General features: G+C 37.0%; 1 protein-coding gene across 1 annotated transcript in view; it reads right to left on the bottom strand.

Moving 5' to 3' along the window:
* The window catches only part of LOC110104811 (subtilisin-like protease Glyma18g48580), an 18,930-nt gene extending 6,461 nt beyond the window's left edge, over nt 1-12,469 (bottom strand). Inside the window, exons 1-2 of the mRNA XM_020834074.2 lie at nt 12,203-12,469; nt 12,003-12,100 (exon numbers count right to left, since the gene is read on the bottom strand). Coding sequence (XP_020689733.1) covers nt 12,003-12,100; nt 12,203-12,417 — 313 coding nt within the window. The 5' untranslated portion in view covers nt 12,418-12,469. The remainder of the gene's footprint in view (nt 1-12,002; nt 12,101-12,202) is intronic.
* Between the last annotated feature and the right edge of the window lie 641 nt (nt 12,470-13,110).

The following is a 13,110-nucleotide window of genomic DNA, read 5'->3' as shown; positions in this document are numbered from 1 at the left end:
CCGGCTCGAGGCTTACGCCTCGCCTCACGGACGAAAATCGCCTCGAGGCTTAATTACGCAATTTTAAACCTTGCCTTAGATGGTTTGGGCACATAAAATATTGGCCTTCTGATTACCCAATTAGAAGAGTAGGTGTATTAGATTTTAGCCTATGTTAAGAAATGTCGATGTATGCCTAAAAAGACTTGATTAGAAAATATTAGAAACGACCTTTTTTTTTATTAGATTTAAATGAGAATCCAATTCTTAACAAGACAATGGAGAAAAATGATTCATGTATCGTTGTTGTTGAGGTATACCCAACATACCTTCATATGGATATAAATCAACAGGTTCCTATTAACTACTAGCTCTAGCATATCCCCAAATGTCACTATGAATACGATGGAAACCTTTGGAAGGTTGCATTATTGTGGTGAAATATTCATACAAGTTTATTTAGCAAGAACACATTTACATTGGTCTTGGATTCATTACGATAGACGACAATGGCAGGAAATTGATGGGCGGATTTTAATTTAAATTGGTACCTTGATTTATGTACAAATAGTCAATCTTCATAACAAAATAACTCAATATAGAATTTAATTTCTTCCAAATTTGCCAATAGATACAATAGTTATATCTAAATCTACAATCTAGAAACAATGAAATCTAAGTGCAAAAACTAAAATTACATATGGAAGTAAATTAAAGAGCATGTAAACTACTATACACAAAAATCAATATTTGTATTTAGACCCCCATCGGCCTATTTATTGTTGGTTTTGTGTAGAATCTAACTGTGATGATCAATTGGGTTATACTGCTACCTCGGACCTCAATTCAATATGTCAGGCTTGCTTTGGGGTTGTAGGGGGTTCTCCCCCTACTTAGGTTTGAGTGCTTTGCACTCAATTTTTTTTCATGTACAGCGCTATGTACCCGAGCTCCCCAGCACCGTGTACCCTAAGGGTGTCAAAATGGATTTCGGGTAGGTTCGGGGGTCAGGCTTGAACTTGACCCTAGTCCAAACGAGTTGACCCAAACCTAATCCGGTTTTGTAAATGGGTCAAAAATTCAGAGCCCAACTCTACCCAACAGATTACCAAGTTGATCCGACTCGACCCACGAAATCGGAAAACAGCTGATGGAGTCTGGACGCGAGCGAGGGTCCATGGGAGAGCTCGCTAGCACTGCATGTGGAGGGCAGAGTCCGGATGCGAGCAACGAGCGTGGGTCTGCATAAGGGCTTACTAGTATTGCGGTGCGAAGGGCAGAGTCTGGACATGAGGAACGACCACGGGTCCGCGGGAGGGCTTAATGGCTTCTGGCATTGTGGTGTGGATTGCAGAGTCCGGTGCGATGAGGTATATACGGTGGGCGAAGTCAGGACGCGGGATCGAGGGCTGCAGCCTGCGGGCGAGTGCGGCTCACAAGCGCGGGCATAAGATCTCACTGCAGACGATGGAGTCCGGGTGTCCGGATGCCTCCGAGTCATTTCAGGTTAATATCGGGTTTCCAAGTCAACCCAAACCCCACCTGATTTTAGAATCATGTTGAAAAACGAAACTCTAACCCTACCTGTCTGGCAAACATGTTGACCAGAACCTGAAATTTTTTGGATCGGGTCAAATACTGACACCCCTAGTGTACATGAGCACCCCAGTACTGCAAGTTTGGCGAAAAAAAAAAAGATAGATAATGAAGCACTGTGGTTCTCCAAACCTCGATGCTATGGCTCCATCGCACTACCAAGGGTGTTGGGGTGATCCAAACCCTAGCACTGCCGCGCTGTCATGCAAAAAGTAGATAGAGAATTGAGTGTCACAGAGCTTCGAGGTGGAGAGGGAAATTTTCGTTCTCATTTTTCATTAAAGGTTGTATCCCTTTGTGGTTATTGTTGCTCTCTTTGTTTGTTCTTCTATAAGAATGATGCAAGAGAGTAAGTGAGACGAGAGACAATGAGAGATTGAGAGAGAAGAGAAATATGTACTCATTCTCTTAGATTTTCATAATGGATTTCTTGGTGCGGTGTGGTTTCATGGTTTTTTTCCGATTTTGGGTTTTCCCACGTTAAATCCTTGTGTTCTTTTCTTTTCACTACAATTTTTTATTTCTTGTTTGTTTCAATGTGGTTTTTCTTCCCACCCAACATCTACATCCACACAAATTTTTTGCCAAGATTAGACTCCATTACTCAATTATTACTGCAAGTCAAACTCCTTCACCCCTCGAGATGATGATGAAACCGTCACAATCTCACACTCACTTCACGGGCAAGCGCAACTGAATATACCATTTACGAAAAGAAAATTTGATAGGAAACACTTGAAGATCTCAAGAATTTTCTAGGAATCTTTGGAAAGCAGAGAGAATTCTCCACAAAAATCCACACAAAACCAGAAAAATAGTAGATTATTTGTATTATTTTGATGAAATGGAAACAAAAAATACCAAGATACAATTGTTCCAGAGGAGGATCTATCCTCCCAAATCTCTAGACACTACTAGAGCACAAAAACCTAAGAGATCTCAAATTTCAGCCAAATTCAAGATGCCCTAACCCTAGGAAAACAAATTATTTAATGCATAGAATCCAGAAGGAAATTTCTAAACAGTCCCTACATTCAAATTTCCCTCCTAAACTTCTCATAAAACCTTCCTAATATGCTCTATTGGACTTGGCAGTTTGTGCAGATCATACAGGAGGCAGAGGAGTTCCGCCTCTGTTTTGCATGAGTCAATCCCATGTGGACCAAGTACAATGGACTGATCTAACAACACTCCCCTTCCAAAGACCCACCTTGTCTGCAAGGTGTAAAGATGACACCCTCCTCCATTCCCTCCTCATTACAAATGGTAGGAACCTGAAGAGCTCGGTCCTTACACCTGTGTCCCAGCGTATACCTTTCGTCACATCTGAAACAGAGTCGATTTTCCCTCTTTTCTTGTAATTCAGCTTCTATAAGCTTCTTGAAGTTGTCCCCAGATTTTCTTCCTGCAGTTTTTTCCTTCGAAGTCCCCCGAAGAGTATACGGTGCTGGCTCCTTGGATGTTAATAAGGTGGCGTCCATCCTGTACGAGCCTCCTGAGCTGCTGCGGCTTGTCTCTCTCTCCAAGTGCCTCTGATCCTCCACCAATTAAGCTAGCTCCATAGTCTCTCCCAACTCACGATGTCTCATTACTCTAACCACTGCCCGAATCTCTACTGTCAGCCCCTTCATGATGTTCCCCTCTAGCACTGTCTCAGAAAGGCGGTCCAATTGGCTAAAAGGTACTCAAACCTCTCTCGGTACTCTATCAATGAACCATCCTATGTTGAGGCGAAGAACTGCTCGTAGAAGTCTCCTTCCATGCCGGCTTGGAAATGTTCTACTAAACAATCGTTGAACTCCCTCCAACTCCGTATGAGTCGTCATATGTCCCTCCATTGGTACCACGCCAAAGCCTTCCCTTCCAAACATAGGTCCGCTGTGATGTAGAACTAAATGCTTTAAATGAATGTAAGAAGAATTTGCACGATTCCTTGATAAGAGCAAGTAAGATTAGAACTATTAGCAACTTAAAACGATCGATTAAAATATAAGAGCAGCCACTTCCGTTTAGGCTAAGTTGCACACTAAGCACTTGGATTATCAAAACAACATACTGAACATAGAGAATCAAGACATGCAAATAAAATAGCTTTCAACAAAAAAATTCATAATCTAACAATAAGATTAGAAGCATGGAAAGTACACTCAATCCTACGTTTACTAGGTTTTGGGAAACGGCGAAACAAAACCCTACGTTTACTAGCTTAAGCAAAGGTGAAACTCATCTCCTTGTGAATCGTCATCACCTACAAGATTAGAGGATTAGGAATGTAATCAAAAGGGGGAAGAAGTTCACCCTTATCAAAACCCGGTAACAAGTAAGCGAGATGTAGAAGAAGTTTGTTGTAGCTCTCTTGAAGGATCAACTTTGTCGAAGCCCAGCAACAAGTAGTCAAGATGTTGAAGACGATCGTTGTCGCTTCCCTTGAAGGAACTATGGAGAGAAAGAGGTCTCTCTAATGTTGAAGTGTTTCACACACGTGCTAGTACCTCTTCTTTAAGGCTCCTACTGAAAGAGACGAGCTTTGCTTGAAAACTCCCAAAGGGGGAAGAGGACGAAGTGGTCGGCCATGGACGGGAAAGTGTTGGGGAAACTAGGTTTCGGTTTTGAGAGGTTTAGGTGGAGGGAAATTACAATTCAAACACCTAATTATCCTCTTGATTGAGAATAATTAAAGGAAGGGAGAGAAGAGAGAGGGGGCGGTGAGCAATGAAGGATGGGAGGATGTTAATTGATTTCCAATTGGAGAAGTTCTCTAATGGAAATAAATTAAGTAGTGGGGATAGGGAGGAATTCAACCAAAGGGAGGAGGGGGAATTTGAATTGCTTCCAAAGAGGGGAATTTGGGATTTAGGAAATAATTTCCTAATCCCACCCTATGGGGCCGGCAGCATTCAAAGCTTGGGGAGGATTGATGGGATAGAATTGTAGCTTCTTAATTTGGGTATTGGAATTAGGAAGGATTTTAATTAAATCATATTTGAATTTCAAATTCAAATTAAACTTAATTTAAGAACTTTCCTAAAATAGGTGTCTTAAATTAGGAAAGAAATTTTTAAATTCAAATGGCTTTGAAATTTGAAATTAAACCTTTCCAAATTAAGAAGAGATGCTTATGGAAAGAATTCAATGTGTTATTTGAATTTTGGAGGGAGGAGGGAGATGGAGCCGGCGGCTTGGTGAGCTTGGAAGGGGGAAATTTTGGTGGGGTTGATGATGTTGTTGGGTTGGTCGGATGAGGGTGGAGGAGGTTGAGGTTACTCGGTGGCGAGTGAAAGTTGTGTGGTGGCCGGCGGCTTAAGGGGGTGGAATGGATTTCAAAGCCGGCGGCTAATTGAGGGAGGAAGGAGGAAAAACGATAGAGAAGGTAGAACCACGAACCCGGCTGTCTCCAATATTGGTGAGTGATCCATTTTCCCTCTCCTAAGGATTCATCTCTCAAACACTCTCAAGATCTCATAACGAAATCTAGCAAGGAAAAATTTTATCAATCATTCATTCATTCATTAACTTTAGAAGAAGAACATAAGGGCTATAAATAGCATCGTATAAAAAGGACTCAAAGATAAAAGACGATCTTGCCCTTAGGGCTTACATATGACTTCCCTTAAGCAATGGGTAAAACGGGAAAAATAATTACAACATAAATAACAAATAACATAATAAAACAAATATATGAAATAACTCAAAACACATCGACTCGATCGTGGCCGTAGATTGATGACTATGCCTCAGATATACTTTTCTTGCCCTGATGTCCTCAGCACGTTGCCATCAATCTCTCCTCCTCCGTCAAACCATTGACAGCGAAATATCTTTCAACCTTGTAGATGCACCCGTGCGCATCATCCCTCTCAAAGATTTGCATATTCAATTTCCTTACCCTCGGATTGCCTTCGTTCCCTCTGTTTTCTCAATAATTTCCCATTCCCCAAGAGGGTAGTTCTCCCCAAGTGTCTCAGTCATCCCTTCTACGCTCATACCCAAACCTTTTATCAACTTCCTACCTTCTCCTTTTAATTTAGCACCCCTTGGATCATAATAAACCCCTCTCCTTTCAAATTCAGCCCCCCTTCAGTCATAATTTCCTCTTTTCCTTTCAAAATCCATCATTTTCCTCTCAAATTCAACACCCCTTCGTTCTTGTCCTACCTCATACATCTCCCCATACTCTCTACCCGGCTCTTCCCTATGAATAGGCTCTAGGGGAGTTGTTCTATCTTCTCCCTCTCGAGTCTCCACCTCCTAATCTTCCCATTGCCTTATTGGATTAGAGATTTTCCCGCTTCCTGCATTGATGGAGGCTTCCCTCACTTCTGACGACGCCATTTTGGATTGTCCCTCGAGCAACTTCTTCAACATTTCCCCCAAGCTGGAAAAATTCCAATTCATTGTCTCGTGGATGGCTAAAATTTGGCTTTTGACATCTGAAATTTGAGTGTGGAGATCTGAAATTTCAATTTTCAATAGTCTAATCTACCCTCCCAACACTCTACCTTTCTTCCTGCCATCAAAACTTGGATTTAGGCTCCAATAGCAAAGAGCAACAAGTTTGATGCAACTTTTGGCCTCCAATCAACAAAAACAATAAGATCGAATACGAACGCAACAAAATTCAACGAGAAAGGCTTATATTTCAGCCCATGAAATTGCTCTGATACCAATTTAATAGGAAACACCCGAATATCTCAAGAATTTCCTAGCAATCTTTAGAAAACAGTGAGACTTTTCCACAAAAATACACAAAACCAGGAAAACAGTAGATAATTTGTAATATTTTGCTGAAATAGAAACGAAAAATACCAAGATATAATTGATCCTCTATTCGAGAGGAGGATCTATCTCTCCCAAATCTCTAGATGCCGCTATAGCCCAAAAAGGCAAAACCCTAAGAAATCTCAAATTTCAACCAAATTCAAGAATGCCCTAACCCTAGGAAAACAAACTATTTAATGCATGCAATCCAAAAGGAAATCTCTAAACAGTCCCTACATTAAAATTCCCTCCTAAACTTCTCCTAAAACCTTCCTGATATGCTTTATTGGATTGGGCGGTTTATGTGGCTCATACAGGAGGCAGAGGAGTTCCACCTCTGTTACGCGTGAGCCAGTCCCATATGGACGGCTAGATCGGTCTAACAAAATCTCACTAAGTCTCATAAACTTAGTAAAGAACAACACAAAACAAAACTACATTTTGAAACAAAAAAGAAAAATCTATCAAATTTAACGATAATGAAAAGAGAAACTTAAATATGATCTTACATACATTTTTTATCGTAGAACACCAAATGAAAGCTTGTAAATGTTGAACACTTTTATCTCTCAATAGGGCTGCAAATGAACCGAGCGTTCGACGAGCTACTTGTGGCTCGGCTCGATAAGTGCTTTATTCATATTCGTTTGATAAGGTAAACAAATGAGCTTGAATGCTTTTGATAAATACTCAATAGCTAATAAATAAACTCAAATAGCTTAGCATTATGTTCGCTTATGTTCACAAACATTATCGTTTAACACTCGTGAACAAGCTAGTTAAGAAGCTCGACTAACAAGCTCAATTAGAACTATATTAGAGTTTTAAAAATTAAATATTATTAAATTTCATAATCTATTTTTACTAATTCCATCTTAAATCATTTAATAATTTATTTTTACTTCCCGCTTCCACCTAAAATCACGAACTGCACTCTCCGAACAAATATAAGATGAATCATAGATCGTTTGTTCATGAACGAGCTCATTTGATAGCTCAAAAAACTAATTAGATATGTTCATGAACATGCTCATTTGATAGCTCAAGAAAACTCATTAGATCTGTTCCTAAACGAGTTTGTTTGATAGTTTAAAAAACTTCGCTAGATATGTTCACAAACATGCTCAATGTAATTGTTTGTTATAAGGCTTGATAAGGCTCGTTTGTTAAGCTAATATACATCTAAAAATAGAGCTCGTTAATAGCTTGATAAGACACGTTTATTTAAAGCTCAATAAGCACGAAATGAACCAAACATGAATCAAACATGAACACCGATTAATTTAAACAAACCAAGCTTGAACACGAACAAAAAAGCTCGAATCAAACTCAAAATGAAATTGAACAAACTAATAATAAAAGAACTCAAACATGAACACACACATACTCGGCTCGGCTCGGTTCATTTGCAGCCCTATCTCTCAAGTCTTTTAGGAACTTTGGAAAATTATTTTGCAAGAGTTTTAGAGCATCAGAATTTCTAAGATTTTGATTTTTAGCAAACACTCATTAGTTATTATAACCTAGAATTGAGCCCTATTTTTAAGTCCAAAAATTTATTAGAAAAAAGCAAAAAAATATAGAAATGCTTAGAAGTAAATTATTTTAAACTAGTCTTTACATACAAATCAACCACTTGTTAGGCTACATCGAGACCCTTGCATGGTCACTTCAGGATGGACTTGTTGTGCTCTATCTAACATGAATCAAAACAGTTAGTTGAGTGACACTTTTATAAATATGAATAACTTTTTAATTTCCTTAATACCTAATGCCTCTATAACATACTATATATTGTTTTGAATGTAACAAATGCAACAAATATAATGGAATCAAAATGAGAAGTTAAATTTTCAACTTAAGAGCTTAATCCAAATGTGAGTCAATTCATCTTGCAACTACAAAACTTAATACCTAATGACTGAAAGAGAAGCTTGAGTTTCTTTGAATCTACTTTGGTAATTGGATTGTGCATCATATGATCTAGAAGCCTAAAAAATTCTTTAAACTTTAGCATATACCTTAGTCTATTCTAGCTATCATCAATATAAGCCCGAAATGACCATGGGTTCATGGGGCAAACACATGAGCTCACATTTAACTATAATCCTAGATCTGCAATAAAATTTGAATCGTAACAAGCATTTGAAGCCAAAGAACAAGAATCCAAGTCTAAAAAATAACTTGAATTTTTTTCTGACCAGCTCATACCTACTAAAGCTACCACTAGTTCACTACTTCGCTTGAGCATTTCACTAATACAAACTTTGAAAAAATATTGAAGCCAATTATTCAGGAAGACATTGATTTTTTTTCTTTACTTCACCCTACAGAATGAGCCTATTACACTTTATTTAATTAAAACAACATATTCACAGACCCTATACTAATAGATTTCTTCAATAAAGCCTAAGTCCCCTAGAAATATAAGAGTCGTGGAGTCTACTAATCACACCCTTTGGTTACAAAGCTTCAAAGATATGGTCCACCACCATCATTAACCTTCTTTTGTCATATTACACCTTTTTAAGAGCTTTTATAGCTATTCAAGGACAACATTACGTTTACTGTTAAGTACTTGCCATATCTTTCCTTCTTATGCTCCATTAAACCAATTCATGATATAGCCTTCCAACAACCTATGGTTACCATTGAATTTTCCAAGCATGTATTGTTTTATTATATTTTTGATGAACATTTACATGGATGAAATGTTGATTTTAAAAATAAAATTGTTACACAACAACAACATCAAGCCTTTATCCCACTATGTAAGGTCGGCTCCATGAATTATTTTTCTCATGGTGTCCTGTTAAGAATCATATTCTCATTTAGTCTAATAAAGAAAGGTCATTTCTAATATTTTCTAACCAAGTCTTTTTAGATTTATCTCTACTTTTCTTAACATAAGTCAAATCTAATACATCTAGTTTCCTAACCGGGTCATCGGAAGGTCGTCGTTTTATGTGATCAAACCATCTAAGGTGACTCTCTCTAATATTATCTTCAACTAGAACTACTCCAACCTTTTCACATATATGCTCATTTCGTATCATGTCTCTAAGAGTAAAGCCACTCATCTACCTGAGCATCCTCATCTCTGCAACACTTAACTTAATATTATGCTTCTATTTTAATGGCCGACATTATGCACCATAAAACATGGCAAGTCTTACCACCATCTTATAGAATTTTCTCTTAAGTTTAAGAGGGACTTTTCTATCACAAAACAAGCCCGATGCATTCCTCCACTTCAATAATCCAACTTGAATTCTACTAAAAATATCTCCATTTATTTCACCATCACTCTGAACAATAGACCCATAATATCTAAAACGTATACTCTTATTAATGACTTGATCACCCAAAGTCACAATCCCCCACTAGATCTATTATTACTAAAACTATACTCCATATATTCCTTTTTAGATCAACTCAAACAAAAGCCTTTAGACTCTAAGGTTGGCCTCCATGCTTCAAGTATATTTTCAACTCCCTCTCTAGTCTTATCAACAAGAAGAATATCATCAACAAAAAGCATACACCAGGGTACAACCTCTTGCAAATGTCAAGTGAGAACATTCATGACTAAGGCAAAAAAGATATGGGCTTAAGGTTGATCCTTGAATGTTACACATGATTAAAATAAAATTTTTACACATGATTACAAAAAAAATGTAAGTATACTGCAAGCTCAACTAAGTGCTAAAAAAATTTCCATTAAAAGCTACGAATTAGTTGGTGTATCATTTTCATATTTTTCACATTCCACCAATGTCTTTATCTATCATAGTCATGGAACATTATATTTATATATTTCTTGGACCTAGTTTGTTCGCACATGAAATGCATTTAAATGATAGTATTAGTCCAACTTTAAATTTTAAAACATTTATTTTTACCCAAACACCTTCAAGCCTATGAAGTGCTTGCAGAAATTTAGAAAAAACCTTAACTAAAATTTGATTTCAATAATTTCAAAAATTTAACGATAAGAAAATTAGGACTAAAACACATAATAACACTTTTTTATTGAAAGTTCTAGGAATGAAAAGACAAGATAAAAGTGGATCTTCAATCGGAGAGGAAGATCCAGTTCTCCCAAATCTCTAGCCACTGACTAGAGCCCAAATACCCTACGAACAATCTAATTTCAGAAACCAACACATAATCCTAACCCTAGGAAAAAACCCCTACTTAAAGCATACAATAAACAACAAATACCCAAACATCCCTCCCCTAATTCCCTCTCAAATCAACCCCCTTTTCCTAAATAATTCCCTCTCATATTTGAATTCAAATTATATATCTTGCCCTCAATAATTGCCTCCCAATTGTAATTAAAAAATTTTCTTAACAATTTCCCTTTGATTAAGAATCTTCCTAAATAATTCCCTCTTGATTAGGAAACTTCCTAATTCCCTCCCAATCAAATTGGGTGGTCCAGTTGATGCAGTTCCTATAGATGGAACTTGTGTAGAACATGGTGTGTCTAGTTTAGTTGTCACCCTTCTTTCTTGATAGCATCAAGATATACTAGTTCCGTCTAATTTGATAAAGATATCATCTACCTTCTGGTGATTACATGATTTACTGCGAGGAGTTTCTCCATCAACCACTCTTTTTCTTAACAGATATTATCATCGTTACTCTTCTATTATTCATGCCACAGGGATAATCTAGGCAAAACATCACAGGCATATGTGTCATTCTTGTTGATCCATTGAAAGGAGCGATGATATGAACAAGCTCATTAAAAATATTAGATGATTTTGATTTATTTGTTTTATCAGTGGTGCATTGTTCAGGGAATTTGTAATACTTTAATAATCAAAATTATTTTTGTATTTTCATATAACAATCCTTTAGATAAAAGGGCTTTTTCATGATCATTTGCAATGAGGCTTTGAATATTGACTGAAATGAGTTTCATGACTGGCCCAAGGATGTTATTGTTAGGATACCATTCCTTTTTTTAGCTTTAAGGATTTCACATCTCTTCAAATGTATTGAGGATTCATTTGCGTATTTTTCTAGCCTTCTCTCTATTTCCCTTTTCTGCTTTTTTTTTTTTTTTTTGCTCTTTTGCATGCATGTTTCAATAGATTCACCATTCCACTGCCAATAATAAATCAATGGAAACCATTGGCATATCAACGCCAGGGAAATAAACCGCAATACTTTATGTAATATTTTACCCATTTATTACCAAAAACCAGTATCGATCAAACTGGCATGCATAAGAGAACAAATTAGAAATAAAAGATTAGGCGTTCAGCAACAAGTTATTTATGCACCAGCAAAATATGGCCATCCTTTACATACGGAAGCATGGTCATAATCCAAGACGTTTAACAATCAACAAATTGATGCTACCCGTTTACAATTAGAATTTGTTCATCTTGGTCAAATCTGGAATCTTGCATGAAATTAAAACAAGAGAACGAAGACAAATTAATGTTTATTCAACATTGGGCTTATCGGCACCAAAATAGAATTGGTCAACTCTTATCAGCACTAACTAAATCATGCTCGTAATAACAATCCAGAATTTAATCAATCAACATGATTAAAAAAGCTAAAAAAGGCGATAACAAAAGCATTAAGAGCAAATAAATTCATAAATAAGTTTCCCAAACTCAAACAAAGAACAAAGAGACGAAGCATACTAGCCAATTCTGCAGCTTGTTCTGGAGTTAACCTAGCGGCAAAACCGTGTACGGCGTACTTATAACTATAGATCAGTGCCTTCTTAGCCGCCTCAGCGCTGCCAAGAGGCAAACAGAGAGAAATCATCATTGCCCCAAACCCCAAAAAACTAACCCGAGAAAGCTATGATGTTTCAAATCGATCAGAGAAAAGGAAATACCTCCCAAGAATGGAAGAAAGAGTTTCAATGTGCAAGGATTCTTTATCCAACCCTTCAACGGGATTGAAGGTCACGATGTAGACGGCAGTATTGGAATTCCCCAAGCCTCGTGCGGGAGCTGCTTCCTTGAGTTCCTTCTCCACTGACGCTGCCGGAAATGGCAAGGCCAAAAAGAGGAGGAAGAAGAAGAGAAAGAGAGCTCTTGATTTCTCCATTGTGATTGTCTGTAGCTTCGAACCAACGAGTACGTAACTTTATATAGAAGTTGTCGGGTCACCGGCCAAAGCTAACACTTTTGCACTGACATTTGGTCATTTTAGAGTAAGTTGGATGCAACCTATACTTTTGAAAATTTCCCCTCTTTAAGTTATTTTTCATTTTTCTTGTGATTGGTTTATATTAAAATAATAAAAATACTAAGTTTTAAGAACTTGTGAGTTGTCAAATTTATGCAACAATATAGAAAAACACTAATTAGTTGACCATCTAATATTACTATATCAAAAACTAAATGAAAAAAAGATTACTAGAATAATATGGATGCAATTGAAGTATGAGTTTTAGAATAAAAGATATAACACTTCAAGAGATAGAAATAAATCGCATGAATGTGATTCAAAATATTATTTTTTTATGCCCAAGATGATAAATTAACTTTAATTATTTGATAATGAGTATGGATTCTTCATCTTAGGGGGTAATTTTTAAGAATGATTCTAATTAAATTATAACTAATATTTTGGAATTCAAACTTTGATTTTCAAGGATAGAATTTTGGAATATAAGGGATTGTTGTAACTTGAAGAAAGATCATATGGAGTCCAAAGGATGTGATGGGAGAGCTTTTAATCCTAAAATTTCAAAATACCCAAGGGCTTGTTAGGCTACTAAATCATTTTAAAGTGCAT

This window comes from Dendrobium catenatum, unplaced genomic scaffold (genome assembly GCF_001605985.2).
Source record: "Dendrobium catenatum unplaced genomic scaffold, ASM160598v2 fragScaff_scaffold_231, whole genome shotgun sequence".
NCBI lineage: Eukaryota > Viridiplantae > Streptophyta > Magnoliopsida > Asparagales > Orchidaceae > Dendrobium > Dendrobium catenatum.
This window is presented reverse-complemented; position numbering and strand designations above follow the sequence as displayed.